The sequence below is a fragment of the Columba livia genome, chromosome 5, assembly GCF_036013475.1.
Source record: "Columba livia isolate bColLiv1 breed racing homer chromosome 5, bColLiv1.pat.W.v2, whole genome shotgun sequence".
Classification (NCBI taxonomy): Eukaryota; Metazoa; Chordata; class Aves; order Columbiformes; family Columbidae; genus Columba; species Columba livia.
The window spans coordinates 27,008,611-27,022,916 of record NC_088606.1 but is presented as its reverse complement, the minus strand read 5'-3'; the positions used below and the strand labels follow the sequence as shown (position 1 = coordinate 27,022,916).

At 37.5% G+C, this 14,306-nt stretch overlaps 1 protein-coding gene across 3 annotated transcripts in view; it reads right to left on the bottom strand.

The window, feature by feature from the left end:
• SLC25A21 (solute carrier family 25 member 21) overlaps nucleotides 1–14,306 on the bottom strand; it is a 260,238-nt gene that overhangs the window by 102,874 nt on the left and 143,058 nt on the right. For all 3 annotated transcript variants that reach the window (XM_065064037.1, XM_065064035.1, XM_065064036.1), the window contains one exon: nucleotides 6,362–6,410. In XM_065064037.1, coding sequence (XP_064920109.1) covers nucleotides 6,362–6,410 — 49 coding nt within the window. Of the gene's footprint in view, nucleotides 1–6,361; nucleotides 6,411–14,306 lie in introns of those variants that run through there.

The window sequence follows — 14,306 nt, the reverse complement described above, 5'->3', positions numbered from 1 at the left end:
GATCATTTTCAATACATTTTTATACACTTTTAGATGACAATGCATGTTGTTCTGTACATTTTCAAACCAAATATTCTTTTTTCCTAGTTGAAAATTACTTAAAAGTAGATGAAAATAAAAGAAAAAAAAAAGATAAATGGAAGTGAAATCTTCCAAAACTCAGAATTAAATAAATGAAGAGTTTCATTGGCCAAAACTAATTGTTTTTCTAACAGTTTTCTGAGAGTTCAACTGTGTATTCCAATCCAGAATTGTCTGATATCCTGATAATTTTCCCAGAACAGGAAGACTGTTTAAAACTGTTAAAAATCTAACTAAAGCAGTTTGCATCAAGTAAAATGAATTTAATAAGGCCTGATGCAAACTAAGTGAGCTATGGTCATTTGGAAATAACAATATTGTATAAGGACAATGAATTCTTCCTTAAGCCAATGTTTTTCAGAAACAGGCTCCACTATTGCTCACTCAAACAAAAAAGACCAGAAATCAAAGAGGAATTAATGATATAAAGGAAGTAGTTCTTGCAAAACAACAGATGGAATGAGATCGGAAACACATGTAGTAAGTTGAACTCTTTTAATAGGACCAAAATGACAGAATTGGAACAAAGGAACAAAATGGATAAACATGCACACAAATCAGCAGAACAGTTGCTAACTAGAAATGGGTCTGTAATGCACGGTCCAAACCTGGACTGAGATCCCAAGTTATTTTCTAAATTTGAGGCTTTAGATCCATGATGTTGGTCGAGTCTTTTGCAGAAAGGGTGGCAAACTAGAAAATCTTTACCCTGACTAGGTGAAAACTTTCTCCAAAGTTTCTATGGTGAATTATTCACCTCATTTTTTTAATGCTGATATTCTAGACCACACATAAGATGGAAAGTCAGTTCACATGAAGGATCTGATCTAATGCTGAGCTGTGTAAAATGGCTTTAAAGTAGAAGCAACACAGACTGCATCTTTCTCAGATTCTGCCAAAGGTCAGAAACAGCTCTAAGAAAAAACAGGGAGGTTGAATAGGTTCATCAGGAAAACAAGCTATGCTTATTAACTTATTCTCCTGATAAAACGAAGTAAATGCTTTTGAAATAATGCCTCCTGGGTCTCTCTTAGGCATTGTTTTCCAAATTGCACACCCATCCCAGTGTAAGGCTGTGTTATGAAGACATTTCCATCTGAAAACAGAAGAATGTTTAAATAAGGAACAAAAAAATTTGAAGTCATCTGAAACTGTCATTATTTGAATCAACCAGAGAAGTATTAAAACAATATCTGTTGAATATATGTTGAATCTGTTAGGACAGAAGTTACCTTGATGACTCTCCTGATAAAATAATAAACAAGACTTTCTCCAAGTCCTTTACATGGTAGTTGGCTTATGATAACATTTACCACTTTTCAAATACATCATCTGCAAGTAAAAAAAAAACAACTTGATCTTCAGGTGGTAAGAGCTAATCTGTCTCCACTAAAGTCCACAGATCTGGAGCACAACTTTGTATTAGTCTGACATGAGAGAAACCATCTTTCTTTCAAATATTTGTCTCAAAATATATAGTGATGTTAAATTACTGCAAAAATGAAAGAGATAACTAAATTATTCATCTAGTCCACATAACATCTTTCCTGTTCACAGGACTTTCAGACTATGTATTAGAAATTTTTTGTGATGTTGTGTTATTTTTTCTCTATTATTTGAAAGCACTTTATCATATGTTTCCTCATTTGTGTTTGATATTAAATGCTGTAATGTAGACAACTGCTACATAAGTTACAAAATATGGTTTTCGTTTCTTAACTATACAATACCAAGTCACCAAAATTACTATTTCTATTTCAATATATGTTTCACAGTTTGTATAAATATTTGCACAGGCAATTTTTAAATTTGTTTTTCAAGAAGAGTGGGGTCACTAAAATTCATCTGAGTAAATATTAGTGGCAATCAATGAAAAAGAGAAAGCACATGTAAAGGTAATCAACTCATAAACCTGAGGAAATATTTGACTAGAAATAAAGTTTTAGCTTAGTTCCAATTTTGCAATATCATTCTTGGTTGCCTGCATTTTTTGAGGTTTAAAATGAACTAGAAAGGAAAGTTATATATTAGTGCATATAGTTTGGAAGTTATCAGGCTCCTGAAAATGTCATTTTTATGTGAGCAATCCAGTAGTAGGGAAATAAATAAAAATAAATAAATAAATAGATAGATAGATAGATAGATAGATAGATAGAGAGATGATAGATAGATAGATAGATAGATAGATAGATAGATAGATGATAGATAAAACCAAAAAACCAACAGGCTTGTTTCCTGAAAATTCAAGCTGTTCACACTATAGGATCACCTCAGAACACAGCCTGGAGCCATCAGACAGACCACAGCAACACCCTTCAGTTACCAGTCAGGCTTGCTTGACTGATCCCTCCAACATTAGCTTTCCCTTGACTTCAGACAACTTTCCCTTTCACTCACCAACTACACCTGTGAGCTGTTGCACAAGTTTTAATTTTCCAACAAGAAAACGTTAAGTTCTGAATTTTGTATATTTGCTTAAGCCAAAACATCTGCCACTAGGACACAAAGGAAGAACTGTAGCTGGAAAAGTACTTTACTATTTTTGATTTTAAAGTAACATATGACAACATCTTTTCCTATGTGTCATGATCTAGTGTACCCTTTTGTCATCCATTGGTAAGACTGATGGGTGAAAATGACATTACAGTGTGCATGACATTTAAGATGCAAAAAAAGGTCAGAAATAAGCAAAACTAGTTCTTTATCTAGAGTAAGACACTTTCCAGCAGAGAAGGATCATCTGCGCTTCTAAATTAAAAAGTAGACCTTCTATATTTCGACTGTATTTGTACCAGAAAACTATTTGCTACTGCTCTCCTTGTTCATACATAGGTACACACAAACCCTTACTGAATTCTGTAAAACTTGTATTTAGGAGGACAAGAACAGAGATTTGGTACTTTAATCTGTAGGTGGCTAAATTCATTGTAAGGGTAACTGATGAATAAAACAGCTGAAGGAGTCTCTGTTGTACTGAGACATTAAAAGTTTAGTACATTTTTTAAAATAGTGTCAGAAACTATACCAATATGCCTTGTAATTGAGAAAAGAGCTTTATTTCAAAGAATAAGTAGCATTTGTAGAGCTAAAAAAATAGAACATCATTGTTTCCATCTAGCTAGCTCTCTCATACGAATTTCTTAAACTAATGTTCTTTGCTGTTCTAATAGATAACAAAGTTATTTTCAAAAGTACATTTAGCAAAAAACACTCCATTAAGCATTTTTGTTTATAGTATATAAACATGTATTTATATTTATGTTGTTCCTTCTTTAAGTAAGGAGATAAACAAGTCTAGCACATGGTTACTGTAGAATAATAGAAAATTACTAAACACAGAAAAGACATTGCAAAATGTTGTCACAAATGACCCAGACCATTTTCCATGGTTTCAAAATAATCTCTGACAGGAACTTTCTCTTCTCCAAATTTTTATTAAAAACATACACCAAAATCAATGAAGCAAAGATGCTAAGACACCAGTCCACTAGATGTGAACCTTTGGTATCTTCCCTAAACTTCTTCAGAATGCTAATTTCGATCAACCAATATTCCACTAATTTGAAAAGGTCATGAGACTCTTTCCACCAAACAAACACTTTATAGAAAAAAGGCAGGAAACTCAAAACACCATAAAAATTAAATGACAAATAGTGCTTTTATACATCCTTTCACATAACCATAAGGGAAAAAAAACCCAAACAAGCGAAGAAAACTGTAATAGCTGGAAGTGATTAGGAAATAACAGATTATCAATACCATGTTGGAAAAGAGTAAGTGCACTACAGTACTTAAAAGCACTGCAACAAAGAAATAAAGTAAATTAATATACTAGAAAACATTCTAAATCCAAAGTTCTGAATGAAAAGCAATGTTTCATTTGAACTTTTCCAAGGCCATCAAAGAATTATTCTGCTATAGGAAATTTGGACCATTACAAAACGACAGGAAGTGGCGTGATGTTGGGAACATGGAATGGAATGACGGATGAGATCAAAGGCTATTCTATTCTTGGTTTTATCATTGGCATTCAGAATGTAAGTATTTTCAAGTACTAACATCTGCTAAGATCAGCAGAAAAGTTCCTGCAAAATCTATGTAATATCTATCTCTAAATACATGTGCATCAACAAAACACAGAAAAACTATCACTTTTCTGCTGCCCACTTCTGCAAAGACTTGCAGTTAACTCAGTGGAAGAGCTGAGTAAACTTGAAGTTTCTTCAAATTAATAAATTTGCATAATAGCTTTTTTATTTGATTCAGCCTCCTGGTTTCACCATCATCCATAACCTGATCTCTCCCGCACACCTACTGTTTTTTCAATTTTTCCTGCTTTCTTCTTTAATTCCACTGTTTATGGACTCAGATTTCACACTTAAAGGGTTCCTAATTTTTATTACGGTTTTCTGGTTTTGTTTGTTTGTTTTTAATATTAGCACAGCTTCACAAACATTCCTGTACATTCTTTAATGTTCCCCATTTCTGGATCTCAGATATGATTAGCATTTTCATTACAAAAAGTATGACAAAACCCATAAAATCTGGAATCGAGATGGGGAAATCTGTCCTTGTATTCTGCAAGTCCACTGTATGCATGTTTTTTATCAGATAGCTGAAAGTACATCTGTTGATTGCCAGTTTACCAGAACAGATGTGCAATTAATGCTTTTTGTGATATGATATATGGCATGTCCTAAATCATAAATGATTCTAAGGATATGTATTAAGTTATTTCACCCAAGACTGGAGGCACAAGGATATGTAGGATGACAACCTCAAAGGCACCAAAGACATGCGAAGTAAATCACTGATGCTGCGTTTATACTACAGAGGAACATGACTCCTGGTTTAGTACAAAGATGAAAACAGGAAGAGGTAAAAACAAAAGCTTGAGAGCTATAGGTGAGCTATAGTGCAACCTGCCACATGACTGCAGAACAAGACAGATCTTTATCTTTTAAATTTGGTCTTGTTTTTGTTTTGCTTGTACCCTGTTGGTTTTGAGCCTTTAATTTCAATCTTTTTATGCAAATATTGTTTTAATAGCAAGGTCTCAGTGGCATTTGGAGGGGGAGAGAGGATTCTTGAAACTACCAGGTGTATTATCTCTATATGGAGCAACATATTGCATATTATGAAGGCATACAGAGGAATTGTCTGAGCAGACTCCAAGCCCCAGGTACCTACAGCACCTCAGCAGCAGTGAACATGGATGGAAGCTGCATTACAGTCTTCTGGTGTTGGGCAGTCACCACAGATAGATGGCTTTCTTGTGCAAAATGCGAGCTGCAGAAAAGTGTATCTCAGGGTCTCGGGCAAACCTCTGAACATGACTTAAACAGAAGCCAAAATCTATACATCTATAATGAGTTCACACATTGGTTAACTGGAACAGGAATCTCAAGTCATAATTGACTGCTTCAGGCATATTCCAGAGACCATAGCTGTCCTCATAATTTGTTTGGAGCTGACTCATCTCCCAGTGAAGCTCTGTTGCCTACATGACTGAGACCTGGATAGAGTACCACGAGCAGGACATCCTAATTATTGGCATTGTGTGTAACACTCATGGCATGATAAGTTTTTTCATCCTTATTGTATACTTCTGCATTCTGGTTTGCTTTTCACATATGGCAACACTTACTTGTGTATTGATACAAAAAGCAAAAGTATTAAAAAATATAGAAACACAATTGTTCCTTTTTCCATCTCAATAATCAACATTAAAAAAAAATAGTCTTAATTTCATCAAATTTTCCAGATCTCTTAATCATTTATAGTCACACAAGCACATAGATTCAGAAAAGAAAGTAGAGACAGGTAAAAAGATTTTAAAATGTTAAAGCATGAAGTTACTTAGCTTGCAGAGAAATATGGAGAACTTTATTTTTTTTTATTTGTATCGGGTCTCAAAAATCTGGGAAAATTAATTTGGAGGGAATATGGTATTTCCCAATTACATATAAAAGCATTACTGCAGATGATACATATTGTAAGTGAATTTAACTACAGCCCACTTTGTGTTGTATGATTTTATTACAACATTAAAAATACACATCCTAAGCCAGATTTAACACCTTTAGATGACCTCTAATCAGAAATGTGTCATGCTATTCAAAATCCATCTGTCAAATACTGTAGATACAGGTAAGTAAATACAAATACCATTAAAAGCACAAGTTATCTTACTTGGAGAAGTTCTAGGATTTGATTTTTTGACAGCTCCTAATTTGGATATCTTCCAGTGTCAACAAAACCTGTTCAAGCAGAATCTTACCTTGTTTTTACTACATCAAGGGGATGCATCAGGCAGATTTCTACAAGACCTATAAAATAATAACAGAAAAAGGCCTAATAAACATTTATAGAAATAGTAGTTCAACTTTCATTGATTCCAATAGTTTCTGAGGTTTGAAAAGTAAAGTAAAAAACTAAATTGTATAATTGATGATACAGTACCTTGTGAATTAAACATACTCCCTATAGTACATTTGAACCATCATGGATTTTAAACAGGAAACAGTGCTAGTTTTTCATTGTAGTGGGGAAAGTGAGGACTTAAGCTATGTGATCAATTTAATAATGGTTTTTACTCAGCTTTATGTCTTAAGAACAGTGGGAACATTTGACTGGCATCATAAATCCTGCTCCACTGCTCACCATGAGCACTTAAATTACCTCTGGGAACTTTCCATGTCCAAGAACGGAAGGTGTGAGTCCAAGGGAGGAATGCAGAGAAAGAAGAGATCTGGAAGATCCTGAACGCATCTGCCACCACGAGCTCCAAAATGGGTTCTGTTACTTTTTTCCAGCCACCTGACACCTCATGAAAAGTCCAGAAGTTTACCAGGCACATTTTGCTGGTGCTCCCTGGCATATGTTGCCTGGCAAGAACTTTTGGAGCTTCTCTATATTTGCTTAAATTTTCTAGGCTTGCCTGCTTCTCTGTCCATTTTGCATATCATCCTCGTTCCAAACAGGAAACATACAATAAAAAGATGTATTTGTCAGGATCACAGGAAAGGTTTGTTTTTGAGATGCTAATGTGCAGAAATAATAAATCTTGACGAATGTTGAAATACTGAGAAAATACATATCTGTATGTCGAAGATACTAGATTATCATGGTTTTGAACTTTCTGTGCCCTGGTTTATTAAGACTCTTAAGCATCCACAGTCTGTTTTTATTAAAAATAATACTTTTAATACTACAAAATGCAAAAGCAGTTTTTGAAGACTATACTTACTATAGTGTTTGTATGCATTTATTTCATCTGTTTATTATTATTATTGTAAAAATAATTATAAAGCTTTTTGAATATGGAATCAGTCTTTTGGTGATTCATGGGCAAACATCTAAAACTCTTGATTCAGGAAAGCATTCCTATTCAAATGAAGATATCTACAAATCCCCCTCTTCATGCATACAATACAGTAACCACTGAAATTAAGCACATGCTTATGTTTCACTGGACGGTCTCCTTCTTCAGATATCAGTATCTTCAGGTCCAGATTGTGTCCTTTTATTTTAATGGCACAAAATATGGTCGTATTCACATATCACTAAAGCTAACAGGTTCTAATACCTAAGACAATATATTATATTCTTGACTACTCAACTACTTTCTCTTTATAAGCAAGGCAAAGAAATTACTCTAACATACAGTGAAAATCTCATTTTGAAATGTTCCACACACAAACTATCGAACTAATAGAATTTGCATTTTTGCCCTATTCTTTGACAGACTTGATGGAGAAAGAGTTTTGGGGGGCTTCCTGCAGGAACCAGGTTCTGCCTGGGTAGAGTACACTGCAGTGCCAAAAACTTGAGTTCTTTTTTTCATTACCAAATGTAAATCTAAGGAAGGCCTGAAGTTTCAAATTTCATTAGAAGTATGAAGTTTAGTGTTTCAAGTAGAACAGGAAAACTGTGGGGTTTTTAAAGTTTATATAAGAAAGGATTAAATTCCAAAACATTATCTACTTTTTATTTCAATTTTATCCAAACTTTCTGAGTAATACAAGTATTAATACTTACCTAACTAAGTCTTTTACACTGAACCTAAGCATTAGCAGAGGGAAAATTCTCATTATAGTCAAAGGAGTGCTGACCAGTAAAAGCAATAGCGTTTTTAGCTCAGCCTATAATAAATACCTATATTTAAAAATAGCCATTTATTGTCTACTTGTTATACTTAAGATTTTTCTCTTAATGAAGAATAATCTACTTTTATAACAAAGGAGTGCAACAGTTTTTGTACACAAATATAAATAATTTTTGGAGTTAGTAACAGAAGGAGGGTATAAACTAATGTTAACATTCTCAACTAAATGTATCTGAACACCAGTTTACAATAAAGTTTGCAAAATCATTAGAATGTTTAGACTGAATTCTTGACATAAAATAGTAGCTGAGAGTTCTAATTTAACATGTACAATTTTCCTACTTTCCTATCATTCCACTCTAACACATAAAGCTTCCAAAACATAAAACTGGCCAGAAAACCCCTTACACCCAGCTTCTTGACACTATGTTAGAGCGACAGTATCAGGTTAATATTTATGACCATTGTTTTGTCTTATTTTCATCCCACTTCATGCAACATTGTTTTGTTTTTCAGTTCTGGATGAAAGGAAGACAACATAGGTGATATCTGCCAAAGAATATTAATATTAGTAGTAAGGAGAGTTATTAAAAAACATTCAATTTAATATTTGTTAAAATTTGTCTAGAAAGAAAAGGCTGTTATTAGTTCTGAACAGCTATATTTATTGCTATATATATTTATTGCCCGGGAATGACTTCTATTTTACTAAAATAAGTCCAAATCACATGTCACATCAAGGAATATAAACTATAAGTTTTCTATCCTGATTGTGTCCCAAAACCTATAAACTCCTGCAACAGCTGCCAACAGGTGCTTTGCAAGTGAAGCCACACTTGAGTGTTCCAGTGCTGGCAGAGGTCACAGCCTGTGAGTTTTTTCCTTTCAAACGACCCTTCTTTTCCAAATTCTCCTCCCCATTCACCCCCCTTCCCACCTCCATTTTTGATCTTTTATTCCATCATTTTTTGGCAGATAGAGCCTACAGTAGGGGGCCAAGCATGCAGCCAGGGGTTGTTCACCCTATTCTGTTTTTGCAGCATTAATGTCCATTTTGGGAGAAAACTGTACAGTGCCAGAATTTGGCTATATTTTCTTGGTCCTCATAGGATAATTTTTAATTCAGGCATTTATCCAGCAATTGAATCAGATGAATTCCAAGGTCCTTGGCAAGAGGTCTGTTTTGATAACTCCAGGATTCTATTGGTTATCTGCCTTTCTCAGTCTTTCCTTTGTCTCATCCTTTAATTACGCACTAGTTTTTAAATGGTATATAGTTACTCGATTTCACCAGGCAGAACTCTTCAAAAGATGTTGGGATTATGACACAGCTCTCTGAAGTGCACCAAAGGGGCGCACACTGTGCAAGACACTAATGGAACAGCTACAAACACAAGCTACATTTTTCCATCTACTATAGTAGTCATGCAAATCATTACAACATCCTACTTGACAGCTTGCCCAGAAAGTGTGGTGGCCCTACTAAATTACAAGCACTTTGAGATGTGCTCAATAAAATAAAATATATTGTTCTTTCTTAAGCTAATGTTCATCAGTTTTGTGACAAATTCAATTAACACTATGAAAATCTAATTCACAAACAGCTATATCAGGGTACAATATATTTTAGCTTGTAACACTTTAAAGACTACTGCTTACAAATTTTAATTTAATGATAAAGTAGTTAACATAGCTACAGATAGATTGTCCAGAAACATATTCTAATAATCCCATTGGGTCTCCTTGATGACGTCACATGTGAACTAACTCAGAGTGATTTATGATGGCCTAATTATGTTTAAAACAACTCAGATCCAACTAGCCAAACAAAAGCCCAGAGGAAATATAGGGAAGAACAATTACTTAGTCAGACCAACATTTGTTGTTTTCTGGGTGGGAAAACATTCCTTATGAAAACTGGATACTAACCATAAAACAAGACATAATCAAAATCTGTGCCTTGAAGAAATAACCAGCTGTCATCAGTGACATCCTCTGAGCGTACACAAGTGGAATATCAACAACTGAGAAGGGAGTCCAGAATTCTATTGTGTAAAACATTCTGTTCATTAACTGAGCCCATGGAGGGAATGAAATGACAGAAAATACTGAACTCCAAACTGACTCTCCTCTGTGAAGCATTTTCCCTTTTCCAACTAACATCTTCTGGTTTAAAATTGTTTCCCATTATGGGTTATATTACATATCTCTCTACAAGATTCACACATCAAATTTCAAACTGGCAATCACAGAATCACAGAATAACAGAATATTAGGGATTGGAAGGGACCTCAAAAGATCATTTAGTCCAATCCGCCAAGCAGAGCAGGAACACCTAGATGAGGCTATACAGGAATGCATCCAGGTGGGTTTTGAATGCCTCCAGAGGAGAGTCCACAATCCCCCTGGGCAGCCTGTTCCAGTGTTGTTACCCTCACTGAGAAGAAGTTTCTTCTCATATTGAAGTGGAACCTCTTGTGTCCCAGTTTGCATCCATTACCCCTTGTCTTACTATTGGTTGTCACCAAGAAGAGCTTGGCTCCATCCTCGTGACACTCATGCTTTATATATTTGTAAATGTTAATGAGGTCACCCCTCAGCCTCCTCTTCTCCAAGCTGAAGAGACCCAGCTTCCTCAGCCTTTCCTCATAAGGGAGATGCTCCACTCCCTTCACCATCTTCGTTGTTCTGCGCTGGACTCTCTCCAGCAGTTCCCTGTCCTTCTTGAACTGAGGGGCCCAGAACTGGACATAATATCCCAGATGTGGTCTCACCAGGGCAGAGTAGAGGGAAAGGAGAAACTCTCTTGACCTACTAACCACCCCCCTTCTAATACATCCCAGGATGCCATTGGCCTTCCTGGCCACAGGGGCACAGTGCTGGCTCATGGTCATCCTGCTGTTCACCAGGACCACCAGGTCCCTTTCCCCTGCACTGCTCTCTCATAGGTCGTTCCCCAACCTATACTGGAACCTGGGGTTGTTCCTGACCAGATGCAAGACTCCACACTTGCCCTTGTTATATTTAATTAAATTTTTCCCTGCCCAACTCTCTAGCCTGTCCAGATCTTGCTGGATGGCAGCACGGCCTTCTGGTGTGTCAGCCACTCCTCCCAGTTTGGTGTCATCAGCAAACTTGCTGACAGTATACTCTGTTCCCTCATCCAAGGCATTGATTAATATATTGAATAATACTGGTCCCAGTACCGATCCTTGAGAGACTCCACTAGATACAGGCATCCAACTAGGCTCTGCCCCATTGACCACAACTCTCTGGCTTCTTTCCTCCAGACAGTTCACAGTCCACCTCACTACCCGATCATCCAGACAGCACTTTCTCAGTTTAGCAGCAAGGATGCTGTGAGAGACTGTGTCAAATGCTTTACTGAAGTCAAGGCAGACCACATCCACCACACTGCCATCATCTATCCGCCTTGTTATGTCCTCATAAAAGGCTATGATGTTGGTCAAGCACGACTTCCCCTTAGTGAAGCCATGTTGATTGCCCCTAATGTCCCTCTTATCCGTGTTATGCCTTGAGATGGCACCAATAATAAGTTGTTCCGTCACTTTCCCAGGAATAGAGGTGAGGCTGACTGGTCTATAGTTACCCAGGTCCTCCTCCTTGCCCTTTTTGAAGAACTGGAGTGACATTTGCTTTCCTCTAATCCTCAGGTGCCTCTCCCATTTCCCAAGACTTAGCAAAGATGATGGAGAGTGGCCCAGCAATAACTTCAGCCAGCTCCCTCAGCACCCGTGGGTGCATCGGGTGCATCCCATCTGGACCCATGGATTTATGGATGTCCAAATTGCTTAATTGCTCCCTAACCCAGCCCACATCAACCAAGGCAAACTCCTCCATTGTCCTGACTTCCTCTGGGGCCTCAGGACTATGGGGCTTCTCAGGACAGCCTCTGGCAGTAGAGACAAAGAAGTCATTCAGTAACTCTGCCTTCTCTGTATCTTCTGTCACCAGGGCACCCACCTCATTCATCAGTGGACCTACATTGCATCTGGTGTTAGTTTTATCTGCCACATATTTGAAAAAGCACCTTCTGTTGTCCTTTACCCCTCTTGCCAGCTGTAATTCTAAGGAGGCCTTGGCTATCCTAGCTGCCTTCCTACACCCTCTGACAACAGCCTTATATTCTTCCCAAGTGGCCAGCCCCTCCTTCCATGATCTGTAAACTCTCCTCTTCCACTTGAGCTTACCCAGCAGCTCCCTGTTTAACCATGCAGGTCTCCTGGCTCCCTTCCTTGACTTCCTATGTGTCAGGATGCTCTGATCTTGAGTTTGGAAGAATCTCAGTACCTGAATGCTAACCAACTATCTTGGACCCCTTTACCTTCAAGCAGCCTTGCCCATGGGATTTCCCCTAGCAATTGTTTGAAAAGGCCAAAGTTGGTCTTACTGAAGTCCAGGGTTGCAATTCTGCTTAGTATTCTGTTCCTGCCACACAAGATCCTGAACTCCACCATTTCATGGTCACTACAACCAAGGCAGCCCTCAACCTTTACTGCTTCAACTAGACCCTCCTTTTTAGGATGAGATCCAGCAGTGCACCTCTCCTAGTCGGCTCCTCCGCCATTTGCATCAGAAAGTTATCAGCAATGCACTGGAGGAACCTACTGGACTGCTGGCTGAGTAGTCCTTCCAGCAAACATCAGGGTAGTTAAAATCCCCCACAACAACCAGGTCCTGTGATTGTGAAGCTGCTCTCAGCTGCCTGTAGAAGGCCTTGTGAACTTCCTCACCCTGATCTGGTGGCCTGTAATAGACACCCACAACAGTATCAGCCCTGCCAGCCTGCCCCATAATTCTCACACACAGACTCTCAACTCACTCCTCATCTGCCCCTGGACAGTACTCAATACATTGTAGCTGGTCTATCACATAGAGAGCAGCTCCACCACCACGCCTTGCTGGTCTGTCATTCCTGAAAAGGACATAGACATCTCTTCAATGCAACTGTTTTGGTGACTGGTGAGTATTTTGAACTGCTTTGCTCTTTGTTCTTCTGTTCCACCACACACACAAAATCTTGTATCAATAACCATACAACATGGGCTGAGAATACTATGACTCTGTTTAAAATGTACTCTAATTATCCATCTGGCAAAAAAAAATGGAAGTTTGAGATTTCAGCAGCACAGGATTATAGCTCTCCTCATCTCCCGAAGTGTTTCCATACTTCATCTGTTCATTGAATAAGGAGGAAAAGAATGAAATCTAGCTAACAGGACTTGCTAAATAGCTCAGATAAACCAGAATCATTATGGCTTTGGTCCTCCTTAGGAGAGAAATTCTTGCCTTCAGCTCTTCTTGACCCTTCAAGCTATGAACTGAAAAGCATGAAGTGCTTGTGATACACACTGATTTGTCCTTCAAAGAAACCTGAGTAGCTCCCTCTCTACATGTTTTCTGCATAACATACCCCAACCACAGATTCCAACACAGATTCAAGAGATGCAGAGCATGATCCATGTGTTAGTTCAGACAACCCCCTACAGCACAGAAGTCATTATGTACCCTCCCTCCCCTTGTATTACTCATTTCCCTGGAATAACACAGTCGCTGGAGAAACACAACAGAAAGGAGACTGGTCATAGAAAACGTGGCAATAAACACATCAGGCACTGCATATTGTATAGTTGGAACAGTTGGTATTTATTTTGGCTTTTATATAGGTAGTTACAATGTAAGAAATGATCATAAGTATTTTATGCTTACCATGCATTTGTTCTGAGAATGTATGTCTGACAGAAAGGATCTTGTGTTGATCTTTGTATCCTAATAAAAACAATAACAAATTCCTCTTAAATATGCTTGTCTGTGGCTTAAAGCACTTTATTGGACAAGATGAAGCATGGAACCTCTTCCTGATTGTAACAGCATTATTTGAAGAATAATCAGTGCCTGGAGAAAGGTATCCCTGCGATCAATTCTACACAGGCTAACTTCTATTTGCCTGCTGTCCCACTCCATCTTCACAGACATGTAAAGCATTCACCTGTTCTGTAAGGGTACATCTCCCTCAGAAAAGTCCACAAAATGTTAAGTTCACTGTGACATGTGCAGCAGCCAAGGCCCACTCCTTTCCTCAGAAGGTAGTCACATA